This window comes from Cyprinus carpio, chromosome B23 (assembly GCF_018340385.1).
Source record: "Cyprinus carpio isolate SPL01 chromosome B23, ASM1834038v1, whole genome shotgun sequence".
In the NCBI taxonomy this organism is placed as follows: Eukaryota; Metazoa; Chordata; class Actinopteri; order Cypriniformes; family Cyprinidae; genus Cyprinus; species Cyprinus carpio.
Window position 1 is genome coordinate 1,111,610 of NC_056619.1, and position 27,650 is coordinate 1,139,259.

Here is a 27,650-nt window from a genome sequence, read left to right on the forward strand (position 1 = left end):
TGTTGTGTATTTGGTGTAATGCAATGTGTTTATGTGGTTTAAGGTTAAAAAACACATTATTTTCCACATACTGTACATTATTGTTTCTCCTCTATGCCCTGCCTTTCTGAAATGCATCGATTCTTACAAAGCTCATCGTTCTGAAAAGCGAGGTGTGCTCTGATTGGCCAGCTATCCAGTGCGTTGTGATTGGCCAAATGCCTCAAGCGTGTGATGGAAAGTCACGCCCCTTACTTTACTGTGATGCCGTCTCCCAGCACGACCAGACGAAACTAATAAAATCCATTACAAACTAGTTATTTGTTGCATCCAGTGGCGACATAATTACTGACTATAATGATTTATACTGTCTTTTTACGTGTTGTGTTGCTTATCGTGCTGCGTAAATATAAAACCATGTCTGCATTTGTGATCAGAGAAACAACAAGCGCTACTCTACACTGCCTTGCGTTTGAATCATCAGTGGCAAATTCTTTAAATATAAATAATTTACTTACAGGCTGTGAGTCAGAAGCACCAGACTGTCCTTGCAAAGTTGGAACTGCCCCACTTTATAGAAACAGCCTTTGTGTACAGACCCACTGTAGGCTAGGTTTCAGATTTAGGAAACAGTCCTCCATAAAATGCATCACACAGCATCACACACTGTGGACTTGAGTGAGGAATGGCCGGAAGACTTGAAAATGGCGTGGCCAGCGGATTCGATGAATGAATGGCCGGTGGGCTTGCGGCGACCACATGTGACAACCCCGGGCTGGACTCCGCTTCTACCACGGTGAAAGCCGTTTCGGTGATCCACAGCGTGAAGTTGATGTGTTTCCTCAGCGACCAGCACGGATCAGCTCCAGGCATGACGAAGCGCATATCGTCCTCTTTTGGAAGGCCAAACAAAGTAGTTTCATTTCACAACTAAACACACAGCTTCTCAACAACATGGCGGTGGTGGCAACAACAATACTACAACGAGAATAAAAGTTACGCCTTCTTTCTCTGCGTGAACATCTGGGTGGCGTTATGCAAATCTTCCCGCACAGTGACGTAGAGATGTGGGGGCGTGTTAGAACGAGCCGTTTTAGGAGGGCGTGGACGAGTCTTAGCTTTTATAAAGAATATTTCTTTGGATTTGAGACTTAAATCTTTGCAACTTTACAGATCCTCTTTATGCACCAAGAGCTTGTAACACTCCAGAGAGAAAGGAAAAATTGAAATCGCATCATATGACCCTTTAATTTTTTCAGCCATAAGCCTATACAGCAAACCTACAGAGCTTGCCCTCCCCCAACCCAAAAAGAAAAAAAACGTGGTCCCCCCTATAAAAAAATTATCCCTGCCCCCTCACTTTTTACATCACAGACACAGGCACATTACCAAAATTAATAGAGGAAAGAAACATTCTGGGCCACAGAACAGAAAAAGACAAAGGGGAAAAAAATACATTAAAATGAGGACACCAATGTCCAGATGAACGAACAGAGACCTAAAATCTCAAATTATTATTATTATTATTATTATTATTATTATTATTATTTTCATTATAAGTCATTCAACATTTAACATTGTTGCCTAAGATGGCAAAGTGATTAATGTTAATATCAGTTCATTTCTGAGCATCTCCTGCTCAAAAAAGTCATGGTATGTTTGTGAATGGGCATTTGATTTACATTTGAGAGAAAGTGGGAAGTTGTTAAAAACTAGTCACCTTCTGCTGAAAGTAACTGTTTTGAATTAAAAGCTCTTCCTACTACATTCTTAAGTACAAAAAAGGCTGAACTTTGACAAGAAAAGTGTTTTTTAAATGTTATAATAAAGATTTTATAATGTCTAAATGTAAATCAAGAAGCAAAACACAAGACGATATAAAATTAATGATCATCTGCCTCCATCTAGTGGTCATAGTGAAAATATCATGACATTCATTTAGTAGTATTTGTTTTTCTACCAGTTGGCAGAAATCTGTCAGTTAAGCATGTCAAATTTTCCATGAATTATCTCTGTAAGTAAAAATGAAAAATTCTGTTCTTTAAAGTTAATTATAAATTTTTAATGAGCCAAAAATAATGCACGTTACACCTCTGTTTATCAATTTGCACTGGTTACCAATAGTTGCTCGCATAAAATTCAAGACATTATTGTTTGCATACAAATCCACCACTGGCTCTGCAACCCTTTACCTAAATTCATTACTTCAGACTCATGTGCCTCTAGAAGCTTGCGTTCTGCAAGTGAACAATGCATTATTGTACCATCTCAAAGAAGCACAAAATCACTTTTACGGACTTTTACATTAAATGTTCCCTCCTGGTGGAATGACCTTCGCCATCTTCAAGAAATGACTAAAAACACATCTGTTCCATCTTTATTTGACCCTCTAACTTTAGCACTCTCTATTCTAATTCTATTCTTTATAAAAAAATTGTTAAAAAACTTAGACTTGCATTCTATTCATTTACTAACTTCTTGTTTTCTTTTTATATATTATACAATTAACAAAAACAAAAAAGGCTTCTAACACTAGCTTTCTCTATTCTTTTTATTCTACTCCGATAAATGCTGTTCTCTTTATATTTCTATTCATCAAAGAATCCCCAAAACTGCTTTCAACATTGATAATTGAATCAACTGAACTGATTGATATGATATCATAAATGTTTCTTGAGCAGCAAATCAGCATATTAGAATGATTTCTGAAGGGTCATGTTCCACATAAAACTGGAGTAATGATGGTGAAATTTCAGATTTGATCACAAAAATAAATAGCATTTTAAAATATATATTTAAATTGTTATTTTAAATTGTAAAAATATTGCAGAATATTACTGTATTTGCTGTATTTTGGATCATGTAGCTTTGGTCAGCAGAAGAGACTGCGAATTGCAAGAGGAAGAAGAAGAAGATCATTACAAAGTTAGACCCCTAATAATAATAACCCTTAGGAATAATACAATTCTTAGGACGGAGAACTCTGGCCTAGAAGCCTTCCGAGGAAGCGCACAGAAGAGTGCAGCGGTGATTGCACCTCCGGTCCAGCGGGGGGCAGTGCGCGTGAGTGAGAGCAACGAGGATCGCGGAGACTGCGCCGGCTGAGTTATTAGGAAACGTGGCCTTAAGAGAGATTCCAGCTCAGCTCAATGAGAAGCACGCTCAGCTGACACTCTCAGCGCATCTGTATTTAAGGCTCGCAGTGTTTAAAGGCGCGGGAACATGGCTGATGTGGAGCAGAACGTAGCGGTGCCGGACGCAGCCGGTAACGGGTCGGATGCAGTAAACGGGACCGCGGGCCGTTTCGTGTCCAGCCCCGAGGGCACAGCACTGGCGTACGGCAGCCTGCTGTTCATGGCCCTGCTGCCCATCTTCTTCGGAGCGCTCAGGTCCGTCGGGTGCTCCAAGAGCAAGGTAAACTTGCTTACACGTGGACTGTGTAAGTTGCAGTCACTGTGGAAGAATGTGCGAAGACAGTATAGAAGGCAGCCTCCAGAGTGTTTAAATCTCCGCGTTACTGCAGCGTTCACACGGGCTCGCGCTATGATCGGACATCCGTGTGTTAGGAAGCAGTCACCTGAGAAGTCTGACCTCTGCAGCTGATTGATTTACCATTGGTTTGAAAGATGCAGGCCTGTCATAGTGCCATATGTTACCTAATAAATGATCTGTTTAACAATGATAACTGCATCCACTGATATGTTTTATGTATGCTTACTGGACACTTTGTCAATATGTACTTACCAGTGTGAATTATGTGTTCCTTCTGAAGCGATTTGAAAGCTGTGTGAGAAATAGACAAGTATTATTATATCTTTCTTTCTGCAAATAAGTTACATCTTATTTGTAGATTAAGCATTTATGATATTACAAGACATGCGAGAGATTCTGAGATTCAGATTCTGGCTAAAAATTCAGGGTAGTAAAATTAGTTTAGAAAGATAGCAGCATGATTTTATTGTACTTTTTTCACAGGTAGGTCAGTTCGTAAGATCTGTTGACTTCAGCCATCTTTGTTGCATTATATGCTAGTATAATGCTTTAAGCACGGTTCTTCAAATTTTGCGTGTCTGTAACATGAGTTAACGTTAGTAAAGATAAATCAACATCATTTTAAATTCCTTTTCTTAATGCACATTTTTAAAACGGTGTTCCTCATTTTTAATGATGATGTGGTTCAGTCCCAGAGACATTGGGAGCCCAGTGCAATTGATAACTCTTTATTTTTATTTTGATAGTCCATTCTGTAAGTAACTACATGTCAACTAGCAGTCATTAGAGTATTAGTAGATTGTCTGTTTAATATCTGATAACACTGTTTTGATGGGTCCATAACATATTGACTATGAGAAACTTTGCAAGTATATGTCAACTTATTCTACTAACCCTAAACCTAACCTAACAGTCTACTCTGAGAGTTAGAAGACATGTAGTTGCAAATGAATGAGAACTTGCAAAGTTACTTGGACTGTCAAAATAAAGTGTATCCGAACATTGTCTGAAGAGCAAATAATATTGAAAGTAAATCTGTATGTAAATGTGATCAAATGTAGCACTTCCTATTCAAGGGAGCGCTCCAGACCCCTCCCATCATCACCGTGTGCCATCTTTGGCCTAGGCACGTATACAAGATTTTTTTAACTATTTATGTTAACATTATTTAAGATAATCATTTTGCAATTTTGCATCAGGTATGAGTTTTTGCTGGAGAGCTCAATATGCTTCTCAATGTGGATGGAGAAGTAGAATACCTTGACATGAAAGCCCTCTCTCTTTTGGATTAAGCATCATAGACAAATGTCTTTAATATCATTTATTTGATCATAACGACAGTAAAAACAGCAAGATTGTGAAATATTACAATTTAAAATACCTGTTTTCAGTCTGCAGTTTCACATAATCATTCAGAAATAATTCTAATATGCTGATTTGGTGTTCTAGAAACATTTTATCAATGTTGAAAACCATTCAAAATTAATTAATTTATTTTTTATAAAGAAATTAATACTTTAGCAAGGACATATTAAAGAATCAGAATTGACAGTAAAGATATTTATTTTGTTACAAAAGATTTCTATTTCAAATAAAAGGACTTTAAAATGGTTACATTTCACAATATTGTTAATAACCCTCAGAACTGACTGTTTACATGAGTTTTTGAAATCACGCCCTTTAATGTTATAATCATCATTACAACTTGGTTTCTTATTAGTATTTTGCATGTTTCATACACAAGCTTATGGTGCACAAAGTAGACAGTGTGTGTGTCTGTATTGGGACCATAACCGTGTTTCTGTGTCTCTCTGTCAGAATGCTTCAGATATGCCCGAGACCATCACAAGCAGAGATGCTGCTCGATTCCCCATCATTGCCAGCTGCACTCTCTTTGGCCTATATCTCTTTTTCAAGGTGACTGTGTGTGTGTGTGTGTGTGTGTGTGTGTGTGTGTGTGTGTGTGTGTGTCTTCAGTCATAGTCACACTGTTACAGACTGTCTTAATTTTTGTGTTTAGGTTGTGTTAAGGTGTGTTGTTTTCTGCAAAATGGTACAAGTGATAATACGACCAGTCTGTTTGTTAGCTTGCAGTACATGCCGTGTAATATCATTGTTTGGTCACACTTTAAGGTTCAGTTCATACTATTAACCCATCACCTTTGCCGCAAGCTCCTAATTTGCTGCTTATTAATAGTTCGTAAGGTAGTTGTTAGGTATGGGGTGGATTAAGGATATAAAATATGGTCGTGCAGAATGAGACACTGATATGTGCTTTATACTGTAAGTAATAAAGCCAATGCACTAGTAATATGCATGATAGTTAACTGGTTACTCATTGCTTAAAGTAGGCTTGGGGGAAAATGTTAACCTGCCATTTAAATGTTTCTGTTAAAAATAGGTTTTAAAAATAACGAATGCAGCATTTGTTGGAACAAATCACTATTATACAAATAAAACAATATTTTACTTTGTTTAGATGTTTAGATAATGTAGTTAACTCTGAGTGTGGCCTTATATTTGCTTTTTGTTCCATGTGTAATTGTGCTATATCATTACAACTTCACATTTTGGGGTAAGCTGTAGCCTATAATTTCTAATAAAAGCATAGCTTATTATACATTTATTACTGATTTATTCACTTAAGTATTTGGGATTTTAAAAACAAGTAGAAATTGTTGAATGTGTAGTGTTTAACCCAACTGAAGTTAACACCATTTCACTGTAAGGTATGCAAACCAATTAGGTCAGGTTTTAAATGATGGGGATTCAACATGACTTCGATGAGGTTGAAACGAGCACAGAGAGCTGGAGAGAAGCAGACATGCTAAAGCTCGGACACAACACAGAATGCAAATGCTGTCTAATGATGTCATGAGTCCAGGGTTTTGCTAATACTCTAGATTAGACCATAGGGCTGGGTAAAAAATATAATTTTCTCAATTTTAATCAATTCTAATTTTTACAATATGATATAGATTCCTAAATCCCAAAAATAGATTGGTCAAGCCTGTTTTCAGTTAATGAACAGAACATTAAATTGCACCTCCCATCCACTAAATCGCAAAAAGCTTTGTGCTCTGTTACGTTTGATAGGAAACAAAGTCTCAGATTTTAAATTCTTTTAAAGTTTTTTTTTTTTTTTTTTTTTTTTTATATATACAATATTCAAACAATAAAAACTGTCACTCAATCAGGGTTTCAACCACAAAAAGATGTCAATATAACTGCTTGTAAACAATAGAATAAAATAAAACTCAATACAACTCATTAGAAAACAATAGAACTTGTTAGTCAGCTACACAAATGAAATGTATTTTACTAAATATATGCACCATATGACATTCATTATCATTTTTCTGTTCTTCAGTATTTAATAAATATGTAAAGGAGGGGTTTAGAGAGACTTAATCTTTGAACTGCTTCGAGCGAATCGTCACTGGAAAATGAGGTGATATTAAATGCATATTTTTAAAAAAAACTAAAGCGTTTTTTTGACCTTGCATGCATGTAAAGCTATTGTAGGAGACTCCCAAACAATATTAGGAACCTTAAAAAGGGCATAATAGGGGCACTTCAAAATAAAATTTAAAAAAGACATCAAATTACCTTTATAACCAGTAGATGGCAGCAGAGGAGCTCTTATTGGCTTATTAGTCATTCATTTTCATTTTATTTGCTTTATTTTGATATTATAAAATATTAAATCATCAAAAAATCAAATTGTCAAAGTTTTGCACATTTCGTGTGTATTAAGTAAAATATAATACATACATGTATATATACAGGTGATGGTCATATAATTAGAATATCATCAAAAAGTTGATTTATTTTATAAATTCCATTCAAAAAGTGAAACTTGTATATTATGTTCATTCATTACACACAGACTGATATATTTCAAATGTTTTTCTTTTCATTTTGATGATTATAACTGACAACTAAGAAAAAAAAAATTCATTATCTCAGAAAATTAGAATATTACTTAAGACCAATACAAAGAAAGGATTTTTAGAAGTCTTGGCCAACTGAAAAGTATGAGCATGTACAGCACTCAATACTTAGTTGGGGCGCCTGAATTACTGCAGCAATGCGGCGTGGCATGGAGTCGATCAGTCTGTGGCACTGCTCAGGTGTTATGAGAGCCCAGGTTGTTCTGATAGTGGCCTTCAGCTCTTCTGCATTCTTGGGTCAGGCATATCGCATCTTCCTCTTCACAATACCCCATAGATTTTCTATGGGGTTAAGGTCAGGCGAGTTTGCTGGCCAATTAAGAACAGGGATACCATGGTCCTTAAAGGGTTAGTTCACCCAAATATTAAAATTATGTCATTAATGACTCACCCTCATGTCGTTCCAAACCCGTGAGACCTCCGTTCATCTTCGGAACACAGTATAAGATATTTTAGATTTAGTCCGAGAGTTTTCTGTTCCTCCATTGAGAATGTATGTACGGTATACTGTCCACGTCCATATAGGTAATAAAAACATCATCAAAGTAGAACATCAAAAAAAAAAGACTCCGTAATAATTTCTATAACCACCCAAAAAACACCTTTGTCAAAAAAAATCAAAAACAAAGCAGTTTTATAAGCGTTCTCTTCTCTTCCGTGTCTGTTATGAGCGCGTTCACAATACTGCAGTTTAGTGATATCCGGTTCATGAACGAATCACTCGATGTAACCGGATCTTCTTGAACCAGTTCACCAAATCGAAATGAATCGTTTGAAACGGTTCGCGTCTCCAATAAGCATTAATCCACAAATGACTTAAGCTGTTAACTTTTTTAACATGGCTGACACTCCCTCTGAGTTCAAATAAACCAATATCCCGGAGTAATCAATTTACTCAAACAGTACACTGACTGAACTGCTGTGAACCTCAATATTGAACCTTTTCACAATATTCTAATTTTCTAAGATACTGAATAAAAAATATACAAGTTTCACTTTTTGAATGGAATTAGTAAAATAAATCAACTTTTTGATGATATTCTAATTATATGACCAGCACCTATAAAATATATATTTTTCTCGTAACTGTTTTTAATAAAAGTAAATTTTGTAAACTTTCCAACTCAGGCTCAGTGCTTTACTGTCAAATGTGCATTACCAAGAAAAAATATTATACAGGTGCATCTCAATAAATTAGAATGTTGTGGAAAAGTTCATTTATTTCATTAATTCAACTCAAATTGTGAAACTCGTGTATTAAATAAATTCAGTGCACACAGACTGAAGTAGTTTAAGTCTTTGGTTCTTTTAATTCTGATGATTTTGGCTCACATTTAACAAAAACCCACCAACTGACTATTTCAACCAATTAGAATATGGTGACATGCCAATCAGCTAATCAACTCAAAACACCTGCAAAGGTTTCCTGAGCCTTCAAAATGGTCTCTCAGTTTGGTTCACTAGGCTACACAATCATGGGGCAGCTGCTGATCTGACAGTTGTCCAGAAAATAATCATTGACACCCTTCACAAGGAGAGTAAGCCACAAACATTCATTGCCAAAGAAGCTGGCTATTCACAGAGTGCTGTATCCAAGCATGTTAACAGAAAGTTGAGTGGAAGGAAAAAGTGTGGAAGAAAAAAGATGCAAAAACCAACCGAGAGAACCGCAGCCTTATGAGGATTGTCAAGCAAAATCGATTCAAGAATTTGAGTGAACTTCACAAGGAATGGACTGAGGCTGGGGTCAAGGCATCAAGAGCCACCACACACAGACGTGTCAAGGAATTTGGATACAGTTGTCGTATTCCTCTTGTTAAGCAACCACAGACAACGTCAGAGGCGTCTTACCTGGGCTAAGGAGAAGAAGAACTGGACTGTTTCCCAGTGGTGCAAAGTCCTCTTTTCAGATGAGAGCAAGTTTTGTATTTCATTTGGAAACCAAGGTCCTAGAGTCGGGAGGAAGGGTGGAGAAGCTCATAGCCCAAGTTGCTTGAAGTCCAGTGTTAAGTTTCCACAGTCTGTGATGATTTGGGGTGCAATGTCACCTGCTGGTGTTGGTCCATTGTGTTTTTTGAAAACCAAAGTCACTGCACCCGTTTACCAAGACATTTTGGAGCACTTCATGCTTCCTTCTGCTGACCAGCTTTTTGAAGATGCTGATTTCATTTTCCAGCAGGATTGCCCACACTGCCAAAAGCACCAAAAGTTGGTTAAATGACCATGGTGTTGGTGTGCTTGACTGGCCAGCAAACTCACCAGACCTGAACCCCAGAGAGAATCTATGGGGTATTGTCAAGAGGAAAATGAGAAACAAGAGACCAAAAAATGCAGATGAGCTGAAGGCCACTGTCAAAGAAACCTGGGCTTCCATACCACCTCAGCAGTGCCACAAAATGATCAACTCTATGCCACGCTGAATTGAGGCAGTAATTAAAACAAAAGGAGCCCCTACCAAGTATTGAGTACATGTACAGTAAATGAACATACTTTACAGAAGGCCAACAATTCACAAAAAAAATTTTTATCGGTCTTATGAAGTATTCTAATCTGTTGAGATTGATGGGTTTTTGTTAAATGTGAGCCAAAATCATCACAATTAAAAGAACCAAAGACTTAAACTACTTAAGTCTGTGTGCATTGAATTTATTTAATACACGAGTTTCACAATTTGAGTTGAATTACTGAAATAAATGAACTTTTCCACGACATTCTAATTTATTGAGATGTACCTGTAAGTAACTGCACTTGTTAATTCAAACCAATAGTATTTTTATGATTAAATTATCTTTATCTATCTGTTTTTTAATACCCCCCACACATCACCCCCCAGCGCAACCAAACCTGCTTCCTGCGCCAAAATCTGTAGAACTTACTGGCGTTGATACCACTGCTCAGAAATGTTAGTCTTGAGCCCAGAGTCCATTTATATTCAAAGCATTTGTCAGTAATACAGTTAAAATGGGAAAATATGTGAACGATTTTTCATTGCAGGTTGATTTAATTGAATTGAAATCGAAACGATTTGCAAGTTTGGAAATCAAAATCGAATCTAATCATGTAATTTGTCCCAAAAACCAGCCCTATTGGACCATGCTGGCCAATAAATGCTTAATCAAGTATATTGTATTAAATGGATACTGAATGAAAAGACAAATAACACCAAGTAAAATGTGTGTGTATATATATATATATATATTTTTTTTTTTTTAATCTGGACCATAAAAATGTACTGTACTTTATTATATCTTGATCAGTCATGTTAGTTCATAGTGCATTAACCAATGTTGACATGTAAGTTTAAAAATGTGTTAATGTTGAAATTAACAATCTTACGATGAAAAATGCTTCTACAGCACTTGTTAAGCGTAGTTTCTTACAAATTGACTTATTGTAAAGTGTTACTGTTTCATAATCAAACTATCATGCTTAAAGATGGCTATCTTCAATACAGTTGAAGTCAAAGGTTACATACACCTTACAGAATCTGCAATCTGTTAAAAACCACAATTAAATGTCAGGTAACAACTTTCGTTCAGGAGAAGAAACTTGCATTAAAACTTGAAAGAAAGATTTGACATTTATCGACATATAAATAAATATTATCATGATCATTTTTTCATATTGCCCAGCCCTAGATCTCTTTACTTACAAAATACACCTTTTTCTGTTAACTGTAATGTGCATATTTTGCTCAGTTACGCTCTATAAACTTTGTTTAAAAGCATTCATTAAAATGGTTTTGTAATGTGTGTTTTTTTTTTTTTGTTTTTTTTAATTGTAGATTTTCTCGCAAGAGTACATTAACTTGCTGCTATCCATGTATTTCTTCGTGCTGGGAATATTAGCGCTGTCTCACACAATGAGGTATGAAAATACATAGAGCTCCTAAAATGTTTTTGAGTTGTGTAATGATTTTAATATGACATGATTCAGGTTAACTGTTTTGGTTTTGCTGTCCCAGTCCGTTTATGTGCAGAGTTTTCCCTGCTAACTTGCCAAATAAGCAGTATCAGCTGCTGTTCACCCAGGGCTCGGGAGAAAGCAAAGAGGGTGAGAGGCATTTGGACATTTACAAAACTACATTTGTGTGTAATGGTGTATAAGTACTCTTAAACAACCCTGTTATTACCCACAGAGATCGTCAACTATGAGTTTGACACCAAGGATCTGATATGCCTGGGAATCAGCAGTGTGGTAGGGGTCTGGTACGTCCTCAAAAAGGTAGAGTAGCTTTAATTTAGATTAGCTTTCTGTAGAACTGTGTCTGCATATGTTTATATATATATATATATATATATATATATATATATATATATATATATATATATATATATATATATATATATATATATATATATATAAAAAAAAAGTTAATCTTGCTGATGCTTTACATAGGCCAAATGCATATTCTGTGTGTACATGATTTAAATGTTTAAATCCAGTAAATTGCAGTGAAGCTCCTACCCATTAACTACATTTGGTCTCACAGACCAAACTGTTGATTATCCATTGGGGAAGTCGTGGTCTAGTGGTTAGAGAGTTTGACTCCTAACCCTAAGGTTGTGGGTTCGAGTCTTGGGCCGGTAATACCACGACTGAGGTGTCCTTGAGCAAGACACTGAACCCCCAAATGCTCCCCGAACATCACAGCATAAATGATACCCACTGCTCCGGGTGTGTGTTCACTGCTGTGTGTGTTCACTGCTGTGTGTGTGCACTTTGGATGGGTTACATGCAGAGCACAAATTCTAGTTCACTTGCTTTGTTCCGGACCAAATACAATGTAGATTTTTTATATTACATTATAATTAAATTTGGATATATTATTTTTTTTTTTTTGATGCTGTTCGCTTTCACACTGCCCTTTTTGCGAGTGAACCAGAAATTGTAAACAAAACCACACGTGTGCTAAGGTCATCCATTCATTGGACAGAAATTCTCAAGCAGGGAAAAGCAGGCTAATCGGAGATTTTTCCGTAGTGCAATTGTCATTTTATATTATATTTATGCAAATATAATATATATTTACTGATTTTCTGTTATCAGCTACAAACGCAATATGAAGACACTTATGAATACCAGATGAGACATTGTCATCGATGTTGTAACAAGGATTTTGTGAAGCCGAAGAAGTGCTGCAATACAGTTCTGGCGGAGAGAGCATGCTCTTATGTGCGCCTACCATGGCATACTGACCATGGCACTGGCAGAATGGGTATAAAGAAAGCGAAAGTGAAACTTTAAAAAACAGCGCACATAGGAAAGCGATTGCAGGCTTTTGCAAGAGTCAGCTAACTTCGCGATCGTCCATAAACTAGAGCCCTCAAATTTAGGCCCAAGCCCGGCCTGTGTCCGACGGCTTATCAGAATTAAGCCCAATCCGAGCCCGCCCCTTCTCCCAAAACAGCTTATACTACTGTTTCAGCTATTAAAAATAGTTCCGTTTTGTATGTAATGGCAAATTGATTATATTTTGTTTCTTTTTTTTTTTTTATTAAGTTAATTTTGAAAAATGTTTGGCGCTTTTTTTTTTTGTTAATATATGACCAGCTTACTGTCTGCCGCTGGCCAAGCAGACAGTAAGCTGGTCATATTGTTTGATCAGTTTAGCCTTCTCAAATCATCACGACTTGCCTAAAATAAAATCTATAGATATACTAAAACAGTTCAACCATATAACAATGTTTAAACGTTAAACCTAGATAAATGTGCGCTATATCCAATAGTTTGTGCGGAGAGGGGAAGCTGTGCGCGCTTTGCAGTACATAGAGGCGCCAGCGTAATCACTTGCATGTTTTCCGTGGATACGCCATAATTTTTGCTCGTAAGGTAAGAGTAATTCATCATTCGTAACTGTAAAGGGTCTACTTTTATTTTTGTTCACTCACAATATCATTATAACAGTATTTCATATACAGTAACCTATGTGTGCTATGTGCGTATATGGGCGCAATAAAAGGAGAGAAGCTAAATGAGCCCGAGCCCGATCTTTAAAAAAATATATAAAAATAGCCCGAGCCCTGCCCAAATGGACTCAGCAAGTCGGTCCCGTCTGGCTTGCAGACCTCTACCTTAAACCTGGAGCTACGGGAGCCTGTTAACTCAAAAGGCGCAGTGGTTTCTGCAATTGGGTCGAATCGAGGTCGGATCATATTCACACCTTAAACGAACCATACCAGAGTTAGTTTGGTACTGAACCGAGACCACCTCTTCAGCTGGGTCTCGGTTCGATTGTTTGGTGCGCATCAGAGTGCGATTGCTGTATTCACACCTGCCAAAAAGATCTGCACCAAAGGGGGAAACAAACCAGAGTTCGTTTCAATCGAACCAAACAAGACAGGTGTGAATACACCCTAAAATTATCAAACGCTACTCCTCCTAGAGCTGTAACTCAGACCTTCAGCCTGTTCTGACTCGGGGTTGCTATATCTTTCAGACTGATCCAACTTATAGTTTTCATGAAACTGAAGATAAAAAAAAAAAAAAAAAAAATCCCATAGATTTGCATTGATGGAATATTCAAATGAGCCAAGACTATTCAAAATCCATCTGTCAGAATTCAAATCTAAACACACAGAAGGGAAGTCTGACAGTCTAATGCACTGATCTAGAGAGAACTTGATTGCTCATGACGTCACTTAAGTGAAGCCGCCGTGCCGCCATATTGGTAATACCTAAGCCCCTTTCACACTGCGATTCTGGCAAATACACGGGTAATGTGTCCTGGCATTTGTACCCGGGTCGCTAGATTTTGCACTTTCACACTGCCAGTGATTACCCGGAATATGTGCGTGTGTTCACACACAACCCGTAAAGGTCCCGTGAAGACACGTGATATCAGGGTGTGTGACGTGTAATGTACGAGTCGAAAACACTAGGCACGTTAACTTTCACTGAAGCTGGCGAACGATCTCAGCTTCAGCGCGGAAAGTAAGGAACTAACTGTTCATGCTTAGTTACAGTTTGCACATATTTTTTCATCGCGAACGCTGATCTGCCTTCAAAACATGCTAAAAGAGTCACGCGATTTCACGCGTCATCACTACGACACAGCATTAGTTCTGGCTTTTGTTCACACAGCGCTCGTTCCGGGACTGAACCCGGCAATGTTACTAGGTCCCCGACCCGGGTTCAATCCCAGAATCAATCCCGGGACGTGTTTGCTTTCACACAGAAGTTGACCCGGCAATGTTCCGGCAATTTGCCGGGTCCGACGTGCAGTGTGAAAGGGGCTCAAGTGTGCGTAAACGTTCTATTGAATTAACAGGAAATTGTATGATTTTAATGAGAAAACATCAACTAACAAGTCAGTGTTTATAAATCTGAAGTATCCCTGTACATTATTACAATGCAAACACCCTAGGCATGTAAAGGGTTATTTTTTTAATGTAGGGAATTTCCCCTACTTATTAAAAATCTACGTTCATTACAGTAGTGAACATCATGAACATGATAAACATCAGACGGACACAACCTCAACATATATATAACAAAACCACAAAAAGTGCTCATTCTGAAATCTGAATTTATTCAGAGAAATAAACTGACTATATACAGTACGGAACAAAAACAACAAAGCTTTATTTCCAAGATAGTAAGTTAAGCTTCTCATTTCATTATAGAGCAACATTAACAACATAATTGTATTATTCATTGTAATATATTCAAATCCATTTCTGATACTAATACGTTCATGTTTAATAATTCCTGAATTATTATGTTCATGAAGAAATAAGCTATATTTTGTGTTGTTAGTGTCGTTAGTGCGCAGCAGACACACACCTAAACGGTTTAAATATTTCACTTATACTGCCCCAAAAGACCGTAAACACTGCAGATAACATCTGAAGTAAACATTAATTTACATACACATAACGTAAAAACTAGTCCTGTTTGACTGATCTGCTTCAAATCGGGTGATTTTAGTTCAGTGGTTTGAGTGTGACTCAATGGTGCTCTCTGCCGGTAGGGATTAGTAAGATGGCGGATCGAACACTTCCGGTGGCTTCACTGCCTGCTGGCAGTTTAGAACGCAATGAGCGATCCAGTCATATATAGATCAGTGGTCTAATGGGCTTCAATGTACTACTTCTAATATATTTAAACTCATCTAATATCCGTCCGTCCGTCCGTCCATCCATCCATCCATCTCTGACAGACTGTATTGCCCTCAAACATTCAAACTTTAAGCTTTTAAAACTACTTTAAACTTCAAACTATTTCAGACTGAAAACCATCAAACGTAAAACTTTTTAAACTTCTTAAACTTTTGAATCTATCTAAACTTTCAAATTTCTGGTCCAGCTTTCTCAAGCCAACTTAAAGTTTTTTTTTTTTATCCAGCTGATTCCAACTACTGATCACAAACATCCCCACATACTACCCCTACTCAAACCCCTTAACTAAACAGTCCTAACATAATGGTTGTGTTTATGCAGCTGGCGCCTGATTGGGCCATACTGTTTCTTTTTTTTTTTTTTTTTTACTCTTCAAAACAAGTTCTGTGGCGTTTTACTAGAAATGAAGTTTCCATAACTTCAGTACTCTTGAGTGCAGTACATGGATGCTTACGTTTGGATGAAGTTACGCAGTGAACTGTGTGCATGTACACAGGCTCAGTGTTTGAAATAGATGTGAACAGTAACTGTTAGTGCCGAGAGAAAGTGAGATGTAACCTGGGTAGGGCTGGGAGATATATCGAACGATATGATCATGCGTATCTAGTCAGTAAAGCTGGTTCCCTGATTAGCGCTAAATCCCCATCACCTGCTTTCAAGTGGAGCGGCACTTAATAGACAGAGCCGTAGATCACTGACAAGGTACGCAATATCGCGTTGATTATCGAAGGCGATTCATCTGGGATAATGAACGCGATATTGCGTAGCTTGTCAGTGATCTACGGCTCTGTCTATTAAGTGCCGCTCCACTTGAAAGCAGGTGATGGGGATTTAGCGCTAATCAGGGAACCAGCTTTACTGACTAGATACGCATGATCATATCGTTCGATATATCTCCCAGCCCTAAACCTGGGCTCTCTTGGAAATTCAGTGGTTTCTGATCAAGGCAGCAATGCTGTACTTTAAAAGGAATCAGACAAGTTAGTGTTCTATCATCCAGACCATCTGAAAGTGGGCTTATAGTTTGTTCTGCTATATTTGTTGCCTTTAGCTTTGCTTGGTTTTCAACTCCGTATACAGGGTCCTAAATATTCAACACACAAACCACAATGACAGTGAAGTGTATTAAGGGAATGCTCACACATGACGCTCAGCAGAGTCTCATTGGAAATATGGTATTCCAAATCTATTTCAAACCTAAGAAACAACACTTAAAAAAAAAAAAAAAAGTTAAGTATGAAAAAATAAAAGATTCGGCATTATCACCAGATTTCAACTGTGAAAAATAAATTTTGAATTTTTTTTTTTTTTTTTTTTTTTTTTACAATGAATATCATGAATATCATCCGTGTGGCTCAATGGTTAACCAGGAAAATTAAAAATGCCCATTTGACAAAAGTATTTTTTAAATGTAGTCAGTATTTCATGTCATATGAGTATATAATACTGAATATATGAAATACTCAGGGGGAAAAAAAAAGGCAGCTAATTTTAGTCAACCATCAAAAAAAAAAAAAAAAAAACCTTTTAGTTGACAAGCATATAGACACAAATGTCTTTTGTGTATTTCCTGACAGCATTGGATAGCCAATAACCTGTTTGGTCTGGCTTTTGCCCTGAATGGAGTTGAGCTGCTCCACCTCAATAATGTCAGCACTGGATGCATCCTGCTGGGAGGTCTGTTCGTTTACGATGTGTTTTGGGTAAGTTAGGGGAATTTTAAATTCACGATTGTAAAGCCTGCTTAATATTGGGCCCACAGCGTGTACTCTATTTGCTTTCTAGGTTTTTGGCACCAATGTTATGGTGACAGTTGCCAAGTCCTTCGAAGCCCCAATTAAGTGTGAGTATCTGATTTATCCTTCCATTCTTATCTCCATAAATCTCCAGAACAGAAGGTTGTTGGTGGTTGGTTATCTCAGTACCACTTAACCATATAATGTCTCTCATAAATTGTCTCTTTTTTTTTTTTTTTTTTTTTTAAATAAATCTGTAATCCAAATACTCAAACATCTTGAAGTTTACTTAGTCAAAAGGCATAGGGACCCTGATAATCACCTATTCTGCTAGAAATGACTAATCTTAATCTTACTCTGGTATTAGTCTGTAGTTAATTCTCACTCCTTTTTTGTTCTAGTGGTTTTCCCTCAAGACTTGCTGGAGAAAGGTTTGGATGCCAGTAACTTTGCCATGTTGGGACTGGGGGACATTGTAATTCCAGGTTAATATATGAAGATGATTTCTGAGACACTTTGACATGTTTAAGACCGCTACTGTATGAAGACACAAGACGGGCCTCATTTATAAAATGTTGCACAGAAACCATCCTAAAATTGATCTTGCGATCATCTCTCAAATATGCGTAGGTGTGATTACAAATTATCTTGAACTTGCACGCAAATGAATGGTTTCAGCTCTCTGCCTTGTGAAAGTCTCCTAATTAATGTCATTAACATGTAAAAGATCACCAGTCATCATCCAAATGCTTTTATTTAGAACAGCGAGCTACAAGAACAGCTTACATGTTCAAAAACCTGCAGTACTCTGACGTGGAAAAGTGCTTAGCGTCAGGGTCTGAGCAGACGTATGCACTTTTTCTTCAAAGACTGTTTTTACAAATATGAGCACTGACTTGGATTTAAGTGTACATACACTCCAAGATCAAATCTGAGCATACACACACTTCATAAATGAGGCCCATCATGTGAACTCTGAGCCATGACCATTATATTCAGTATTTAAAGGAAAAGCTTCTCATTACTGAATCCACTCTTTCCTGTTCTGTCAGGAATCTTCATCGCTCTGCTCCTGCGCTTTGATGTCAGGTAAAGTCCTTTTTTTTGTTTTATGTGACTTCAGATGCATTTAATTTTTATTTACAGCTGTTCTGTCATTTTTTTTTGTCTTTCACTCTTAGTTTAAAGAAGAACACACGAACTTACTTCTACACCAGTTTCCTGGCTTACATCTTCGGCCTGGGTCTTACCATATTCGTTATGCACACCTTTAAACACGCTCAGGTAAAAACATAACAATAAAACACACTATCATGGTCCTTCATGAAAGAAATCAAGCAAAGATGGTTAGCAAAATTCATTTTGAAATGTAATATGCAAAATGACAATGTATTTCTTTATTTAAATGTACAATTTCACATTAGTGCAAAATTAAAATGAAAATACAATTATATAACTTACACTTGCCATTTCTACACTAGTTTTAATATGTAAATTAAAAACATTTTATTTATTTTTTTTACTCGCCAGACTTATTTTTTTACAAGGTTTTGTTACTTTCTTTTTCTTTTCTTTTTTTCCTCTATGGTTCATCTTTAATTTTTTAGTTTAATGGCATTAGAGCTGCTCCATTGCAGCACTAATGCTATTAAATGCTTAGAGCTGTAAGCACACACTTTGTTGTAATACCACTTTATAAATCTCCTAACTGTGATTTTTTTAATTAATTTTTATTTATTTTATAAATTTTAATGAAACTTGTTGCGATTTTATATTTCAAAGCCACTCATATATTGCAGAAAAACTTAAGCTGGCAAAACATGCGCAACGTGTGAATGTATTTGTACTTGCCACCCTACACCGTGTCTACTCCGGACGCAACAGTTGTCGTGTTGCATCACGTTGCATCCAGTGTAGACAGCGTCACTGATAATAATGGATTCAATACTGTCGTTTGTCGCACCGCTCGCGTCCGGTGTAGACACAGTGTTGTCTTCCTTTCTTCTAACCCATAATAGACCCAAGTATCCGGCATGCCTCAAGATCACTCGGTCTGTTTGCAGTCTGGTTGATGCCCATGACCATTCAAAAAAAACACCGCTACTCCTGCCTGCCCCAGAAGACACTTCACCAGTCCGATCTAGATGCAGCTGTCACAGAACATGCCACAGACAACATGAGATCATCAATCGCAGTGTCCGGTGGCTGCTCTTGTGGCAGGCGCGAGACGTTTAGGTGCCAGAACACGCGCTGCATTACGGATTAAAAGAGAGGAATAAAATATAGCCTAATGTATGGTGGTAAATGTAAATGTGTAGAATTTGCTTGCGTGCATCACTCGGCGTGCAGACAGTGAGATGTGCGATGCACCGGCAGTGCTTAGGTGCTCGGAGACACGCAATCTGTTATAGTAGAGGAATAAAGTACGGTGGCAAATAGGTCAAAGTGTCTGCTTATGTGCCTCAATTGGAGTGTAAATCTGTGAGGGATGTTGAGGCAGGTTAATTTGGTTAATGGCGAATATTGACCTGTTGTGCTTCTTGTTGCCGAGCCCCACCTTGATATAATGATTGATGGGTTGTGATCGGCGCAGAATGCATTTTCAAATCCACATTGACTAGTCTACACTGATCGCAGGGTATTTAATGAAAATGCAATTAAAACGTCTTAAGTGTCAATGCATTTAAGAAAAGTAAAAGACATTTAAATGACCATTTTTTGCTACCCTTTCGCTGCACATTTGGCTCAGAATGCATTTTGAAAATCACACTGCACACACAAGTTATCTTGCGGTATCACAATGAAAATGCAATCTCAAGTGTCCTAACCTTAAGTCTAAATGCATTTAGGAAAAATGGCATTTAAATTATCATTTTGCTTGGGCACGTTAAACATATCTAATCAATTTGAGTAATGCAATTTCATTTTAAATCTCAACTTATAAAGCATTTAAAATATGTTTTTAATTTGTTAAAACTAGTTTTATGTTAAATGGCAAATTTCAAAATGAATTTTCCTACCCATATGCTTCCATATGAATGAGACTGTGTTTTGTTTCCCAGCCTGCTCTGCTGTACCTGGTCCCTGCTTGTGTTGGATTTCCAGTGCTGCTGGCCCTGTTTAAAGGAGAACTGACTGAGATGTTCAGGTAACTCCCCTCCTGATATGGACCATGTTCAGAATTTGTCCAGGGTCAGGATGCTTAGGGGACAATAGCTTGGATTGTCGTGTTAAAGACTACAGCACACTTCTGTGCTCAGACTCATGCATGCGTGTCATTGCGTCTTTCTTGCACCCATAGCCAGTGGTGTAGCACCCGTCACAAAGGGCTGCCTCGTTTCTGCTGTTGCTCTTTAACTTCAGTGTGCTCCATAGCGCTTACATTGTGTGAGAAGTGTTAGTGATCCTCGCGACTGTGTTTAAATGAGCACAAAGAACTGTTTAATTGGTCATAACTTCCAGAGAGAAATGCTGCAGACACTGGACGAAGAGAACATTTCTAATGTGTGTTTGTTCGGACACACTCATGCGTTTTGTTCACTTGTCTCTTTAATCATCTTTGAACTTTCTTAGTCTAGTAGTTTTTGCTGTGGTATCGAAGAAGTACTTAGATTTAAGTATTAAATGGAAAGCAAGTTACAGTTCTTGTTGATCTGAAAAACGGTCTGACCACAATGTGCTCCGAACCGTGAGATTTGTGATCCGTTGAACCACTGAACCATTGCCCAGATAACAGGTGAAAACTACTTAATAAAAATGTCAGTAAAACTTAAAATTAATGATAAAAATAAGCAAAAGTGATTTTCATTATTATTACTTGGATCTGTGCCTTGCCTAGAGATCTTTCACAGTAAGATATAATATACATTAGGGTTGCAAAGGGGTGGAACATTTTCAGAAACTTCCCATGGGAACTTCGTCTGGGGATTTTGGGGAAATCTGTGATGCTTTTTTTCAGGATTTAATGATGAATGATGAGTGAACAGTGTGTATTCAAAATAGAAATCTTTTCTAACAATAGAGGTCTTTTTATTAATTTAACACATCCTTGTTGAATAAAAGTGTTCATTTTCAAAATACTGACCCCCAATTTTTTTGAATGGTAGTGTATTGTTAAAAAAGGATTTCTATTTTAAATAAACGCTGTTCTTTTTTCAACTCTTTATTCTTCAAAGAATTCAAAAAAGTAAAAATTAAATGGCACAACCGTTTCCAAAAGGTAAGATTATAAATAAGCATATTAGAATTAAGCATATTAGAATAATTTCTGAAGATTAATGTGACACTGAAAACTGTAGTAATGATATTAAAAATTCAGCTTTGCATCACAGAAAAAACATTACATTTCAAAGAATATTAAAAGAGAAAAACATTATTTTAAATAGTAATACTAGTAATACTGTGCAATATAACTATTTTGTTCTGTATTTTTGATCAAATAAATGAAGGTTTGATGAGCAAAAGATATGCAATGTTTAAAACATTAAAATAGTAAAGTTTCCAAACTTTAGACCAGTATTGTACTTCTGTATGATAACAGAAAGAGCATCACAGCTTGAGCTAGTTTATACCTCACAAATTGTCAATGAAAAATTGCTAACTTGCTTAGATTTGTCATATCTTGATTTTACTGGCTAGCTAGCTACTGTATAATCACATTTTGGTATTTATTAGTTAAACTTGAATCCCATAGATCAAATATATTTCAAATATCAAAACTTAGATGTAGTTTTTGGGCTCAAATGCAGCAAGTGTGGCTTCAGAGAAACTGGAGGGGAATCCCCTCTTAGGTGACTAGAGGGGAGTGTGTGGGGGGGAAGGGTCATTTTTAGACTTCTGTTTTATTATTATCTCACATAAATGTTTGTTCAGTCAGTGTATTTGTTTTTACAGTGGTAAAGCCTAATTTAGTTGCACAGTACATTACACACAGCACAAGGCAGTTTTAAACATTTTTTTTGTAATATTCATGTAATTTACATAAATACTTACCAAGATGGACATTTTTGATATTTTGTGTGCAGGATTCAAGAAATGATCTGTTCATGTTATGGAGGAAAGCACAGTGCATGTAGGGGTGTGCAGTAAGCAGTGTGCTGTGTGCATGTGAATGAGCAATGTGTAGGGTAGAAATTTAATTGAATTTGCATTAAATCAGGTTGTATGCTGCAAGATTTTTTTTTACACATTTAAGTCTCCAGTTCCTGCAATTTTGCAAATTTCCAGTTAATTAATTCCAGTTAATTCCCATTAATTTCCATATATTCCCGCTAATTCCTATGGAATTCTTGAACCCTAATATACATCCAGACGCTTGTTATCAAGTGCATGATCAGGAACGAACATTGTAATGGTGAAAACTGTAAATTTAGTCTCTCTGATTTTATACTTTGCATAAAACACAGAAATTCATAGTTTCATATGTTGTGCTTTGAGAGATTGCTTTTTTTGTTTATCGTGCTGAAGATGTATTTAATCACAGCTATTAAGTAATCTTTTATTTAGTCTAGGCTTGTCTGTAAATTAAAATATTTAAAGTAATGCGAGTTGCCATTTCAATTTAGAAAAAAAAAATAGCTTTTTTAACAAGTTTTAAGTGCTTATAATAATTCTATAAATTATAACATTTTAGAACTCAATTTCAAGTAACAGAATTTTTTTCTTTTAGGCAGTGTATTCATGTTGTTTTCTATACATTGCACATTTATTGCCCATGATTCCTAGAGTAGTACATTTACATTTAGACTTTGTGATTTTCAATATTAATAAATACAGAACAACATTCAGCAAGAATATGAATAAATTACAGGGAATTAAAAAAGGTCTTCTCATTTCATTCACTCATTTGTATTGATTTGTCAGTAACAATAGATGATATTTTGCTGGATATGGGATTTGTGCTGCTGCCTTTGCTTGTATAGGCTGACACCTAAAATGTTTTTCATATTCTTCCTATTTTTTGGACTGGTTACTCCACAGCCGCTCTTTTTTTTTTTTTTTTTTTTTTTTTTTTATTTATTTAGTTATTTTTTTGTATAAAAGAAAACCTTATACAAAGCAAGGTAATGTGATAATGACATTGATAATAAATGCAACCTAATTGTGTAATTAAAGCATGATTTAGTTGAATTAATTAAAAGAGAACTAAATGAAATGTATAAAACAAATATGCTTGGAGCCTTGATAAACAGAAGGCCTGCTGCCACCGCTGACCTTTTCATATTCGCCGCACCTTCATAAGTGTTCACATCTTCTGTGTAATTACAGTGTCATCAGCAAGATAAGAGGACACAGATTGAATCGGTTTATTTGCTGGTTCTGATTAGTGCTCGATCATTTGGAGTATTCACAGTAACGCAAGGTTTTTTTTTTTTTTCTTTTTTTTCATACTCGTTCATATAAGAAAGCATATAAGACTCCTGATTGGGAAAAACTGGATTTCACCATTAAGTGTGTGCATCATCTAGGCCTAGGTGATGAAATGGGAACGATATTTATTGACAGTACACCTTCATTGATAATGGTAGAAAAAAAATTCGATATAGGCACATGATATGGGTGACAAGCAGACATGATGACGACGTCATTGTTGCTTTTTAATGTTTTGTTAGTCCATCCAGTTGAACCCATGAGATCCGCCTTTGCTTTCTGTTCACTGTTTTTCATTCAAAATATTAGAGAAATGTAGCGAAGCTCAATGTGGAGGAGATCTTGGTTTAAAACGAAACCAAGCCATTCACACAGAATGCATGTTCTACACATTTTTTTTTAGACGGACAACTATGACTTCTGTACTTGCATCTCACACAAGACATGTATAGAAAGCCATGCAATGTTAAGAGTTTAACCTTGTTTTTAAATGCCATATGTGTGATCATCTATTTGTATTAAGCTATGCATAAATACAAAATGCTGTTCATAACATAATATATAAAACAAATAAAATATAATAAATCAAATATCATAATTAGATTACATGCACTTCACTTATTTTTATTTTTTTTCTTTTATATATTTTTATAGACCGTTATTTCATTGCATTGTATAAACAAATGAATGGGCTGCATAATTTTGCTTGTTGCACCTTCCTGTGGCTTCAGGTATACAAATTAAGACTTCTTTAATCTGCATATAAAACCTAAAATAAAATGTAAACAAAAATCTCCTTTCTTGTGTTTGACTATTAAAACACAAAATTGTTTGCTTGCCTGTAAAAATACAGTGGTTAAAAAAAAAAAATTCTTATGCTGTTTTAAAAAGGTTATAATTGTCGATACTGAACAATATGAAATGTATCATTGATGCCCTTTTTTTCTTTTTTTTTTTTTTCTATATCGCCCAGTCCTAGCATCATCCTCTTTCAAATTCGTAGATTTTAATAAATTCACCTGGAATACAAGTGCAATATAGGGAGTTTTCCTGTGGTTTTTCTCTGCGCACTGACACCATCACTTCTTTTCATTTGTGGTGCTCTCTCAGAAGGTAGCAGCCTATGTAGGCACCAGATAGGTTTTGGAACGTATTTTCTCCGCTTATTTCGGAGATTCTTCCTGTTTAAAGGCATCTTATAGACCTTTTCTTCTCTGTGCTTTGTTCTTCACGTTACCTTCTTATTCTTCTTCTCCCTTTTTCTTTCCTTCCACACTTTATCATGTCCCTTCTCTGGCATGCAGCTATGATTCGTCAGACGAGGTTTTGCCCCACACGCCGCGGCTCACTCATTTCCCCACTGTGTCTGGCTCTCCGTCTAGTCTGGCTAACTCCATGCAGAGTTTTGGCCTGTCGACCCCCCGCCGCCGCAGGCACACACCCTCCGACATGTAACGACTGAATTCTGCTTTTCCATTACTGTCTGCTCCCGCCTGTGCAGGTATCACCCTTGATAATTGCATTCCACTCTCCTGTCAGCATCCTCACACAATTCAGGGTCATTTAATTTACCTCCATGAGCTTCATTTTGTTATCCTGCTAGTTGAGCTCTCTCACTGTGTCATGCATGTTGCATCCTGAAGCCCCGCTGATGATGCACTGCCTCAATGACAGCAAAGAAAGACTGCAGATGGAAAGACGTTCCATCCATTGACTGATTGTAAGATTACAGATTTTAAGAAATATAAATTAATCAAAAACTTAAATCAAACAAAACCAAAAACCTAAAACCAAAATGTGTTCTTGTCTTAGGAACTTAGGAACTTGTCTGTTTTGATCCATTTCAGATGTTGACTACTGTAGTTCAGTAGTCGAACTGCATTGTTTATAGGGTTGCTTCTGGGGATAATTGTACATTTAGGATCCCAGGAGCCTTTTATAACCATATTTGCAGAACATGAAATCATTTGACCTGTAACTCTGTCTTCAGTTCACACTGAACTTCGTCAGCTTCTTGATGTCTGTTTGATTCTCGCCCTGCCTCATGGCTTTCCTCGTCATCCATGTACATCTGTCACTCGAATCCACTTCAGCAGACATTCATTTATCTAAAAGGCACAAGTCACATGAAGTATAGGGACAGAGCAGCCCAGCAGCTTTCTCTATTTATGCATTTGAAATAATGCTGATTGCCTCCAAATCATGCTTTTGACTTGTTTCTTGTGTGTCCTGCAGATACGAAGAGTCTTCACCAGAGGAGGCGCCATCAAAAGAGGAAGTGACAGAATCTGATAAAGACAAATAAAAATGCGGGTTGAGCCCTTAGTCATGTCCTAGTGATGTGGTCATGTTCAGAGTCTGCTCATGGCAGTCACATGTTCTGTACTTTTGAACTTTATTTTAATATACAACAGCTTGCTCAGTGCCTGTGTATTTTCAGTTTGTTCCTTTTCATTCAATTCATTGCCTTCAGCATTTGAAAATTTGATTGGCTATTTGCTTTCAAAGGTTTTTTTTTTTTTTATCACTTTCATTATAATACAGTATTTGTGAACAGGGTAGAAGTTAGGCTTTCTGAATGTAATGTGTCAGATTGCTATACAGATTTATTAAAAATCTGATGTCACAAGTCCGGTATCTATTCCTGTGTAGCTGGTTTCTGTTATTGTTTTTACTCTAGGATTTCATAAGAGATTCAGTTTGTGAAACATAAGTAATTGTCCATATTTTATTACATGAAGGGACAAAATCATTCTGGATGAAATATTTTTACGTTATGCAAGTGTAAACAAAAGTGGGACCAAATATCTCTCTATAACGTGATGGTACTGTTTACATGTGATGTTTTCTGTATGTAGTTGAAGGGTTCTGAGTTTAGTTTTCTATGCCATATTGTGTCCTGATCATATTTGTTTGTACACCTCATGCTTAGCTTGGTAAGCATCATTTTACAGTCTCCTCTTGTGTAATCTTTCTCTTCTCAATGTAAAAGTTTAAGCTTACGTGAGGAGCATTTCTTTCTCAGTTTAACTTTTTATTTGCATTAAACTATGGTGTTTACCACTGTAGAAAAGCATATAACCAGTGTGTACTTGACTGTATTTTTCATACTGAAAAATCAGTAATAGTTATAACTTGACACGTTTATGTGTATTATATATATATTTTATAGGCCATCATGCAAGTGTTAAGTTTTGAACATGAGCGAGAACACGGGCAGGGTTCGCATTAACTATTGGAATATGCAGTCTTTTTGCTGAGTGAGTAAACGACGCTGATACAATGCTTGTGTTGATAAACAAGCCTAGAACATCATGCACTTTCTCAACTAATCCAAAACTAACTTGGAAAAAAATGCTCTCATTGCAAATACGATTGACTTGAATTTAAAAAGAGTCAACTCTTCAGTTGACTCCATGGTCAAGATTAGGAATGAAACAAAAGTTATTAGTCAAGTCACTTTTATTTATATAGTGCTTTTAACAATACAGATTGTGTCAAAGCAGCTTTACACTATTAAATTAGAAAACAGTGTTTCAATAATGCAAAAGGACAATAGTAAACACTCAGTTTTCAGTTAAAGGCAGTTCATCACTGAATTCAGTCATGTCATCATCCAGCTCAGTTCAGTTTAAATAGTATCTTTGCAATCAAGTCGACGATATCGGTGGAAATGAATATATTTTAAATAATATATTTTTCCTCCAAGCAGCTCCTTTTATTAAAAAGTTTGCCACACCAAAATTGTTCCCTACCTTATTTTAAAGAGAAAATTTGTGATTTTAGTGTTAAATAAATACAAAGCTCATTCTGATGAACACCTTTCTATTTATTTATTTAAAGGAATTTGTATTGGTGACAGAAGCTTCCAGTGCACTGACAGAATGACAGGGACAATAAATAGATAAATCTAAAATAAGTGAATAACATATATAGTGCTTAACAAATTTATTAGACTACTGCCACCCAGTGTAAGGTTTGTGCCACAGCTGCACTAAACT

At 36.4% G+C, this 27,650-nt stretch overlaps 1 protein-coding gene across 2 annotated transcripts; it reads left to right on the forward strand.

Moving 5' to 3' along the window:
- The first annotated feature begins 3,037 nt into the window (after positions 1 to 3,037).
- On the forward strand, positions 3,038 to 26,730 carry hm13 (histocompatibility (minor) 13). 2 transcript variants are annotated; one of them, XM_042750138.1, is made up of 13 exons: positions 3,038 to 3,393; positions 5,290 to 5,388; positions 11,209 to 11,291; positions 11,389 to 11,477; positions 11,563 to 11,648; positions 17,122 to 17,247; positions 17,330 to 17,387; positions 17,682 to 17,765; positions 18,333 to 18,369; positions 18,462 to 18,564; positions 20,343 to 20,428; positions 24,954 to 25,150; positions 25,885 to 26,730. In XM_042750138.1, exons 1-12 carry the CDS (start codon positions 3,202 to 3,204, stop codon positions 25,102 to 25,104), a joined length of 1,194 nt encoding a protein of 397 aa, XP_042606072.1. In that variant the 5' UTR covers positions 3,038 to 3,201; the 3' UTR covers positions 25,105 to 25,150; positions 25,885 to 26,730. The 2 variants fall into 2 exon arrangements, with proteins under 2 accessions (XP_042606072.1, XP_042606073.1); XM_042750139.1 differs by lacking the exon at positions 24,954 to 25,150.
- Positions 26,731 to 27,650: the final 920 nt, after the last annotated feature.

What these genes read in the sequence shown, in the direction of transcription:
- hm13 (XM_042750138.1), top strand. Translation starts at nt 3,202, where the DNA reads ATGGCTGATGTGGAGCAGAACGTAGCGGTGCCGGACGCAGCCGGTAAC. An exon ending in CTCGGGAGAAAGCAAAGAGG is followed by an intron (nt 11,478 to 11,562) that starts GTGAGAGGCATT and finishes TATTACCCACAG; the next exon opens with AGATCGTCAACTATGAGTTT. An exon ending in CTCCTGCGCTTTGATGTCAG is followed by an intron (nt 18,370 to 18,461) that starts GTAAAGTCCTTT and finishes TTTCACTCTTAG; the next exon opens with TTTAAAGAAGAACACACGAA.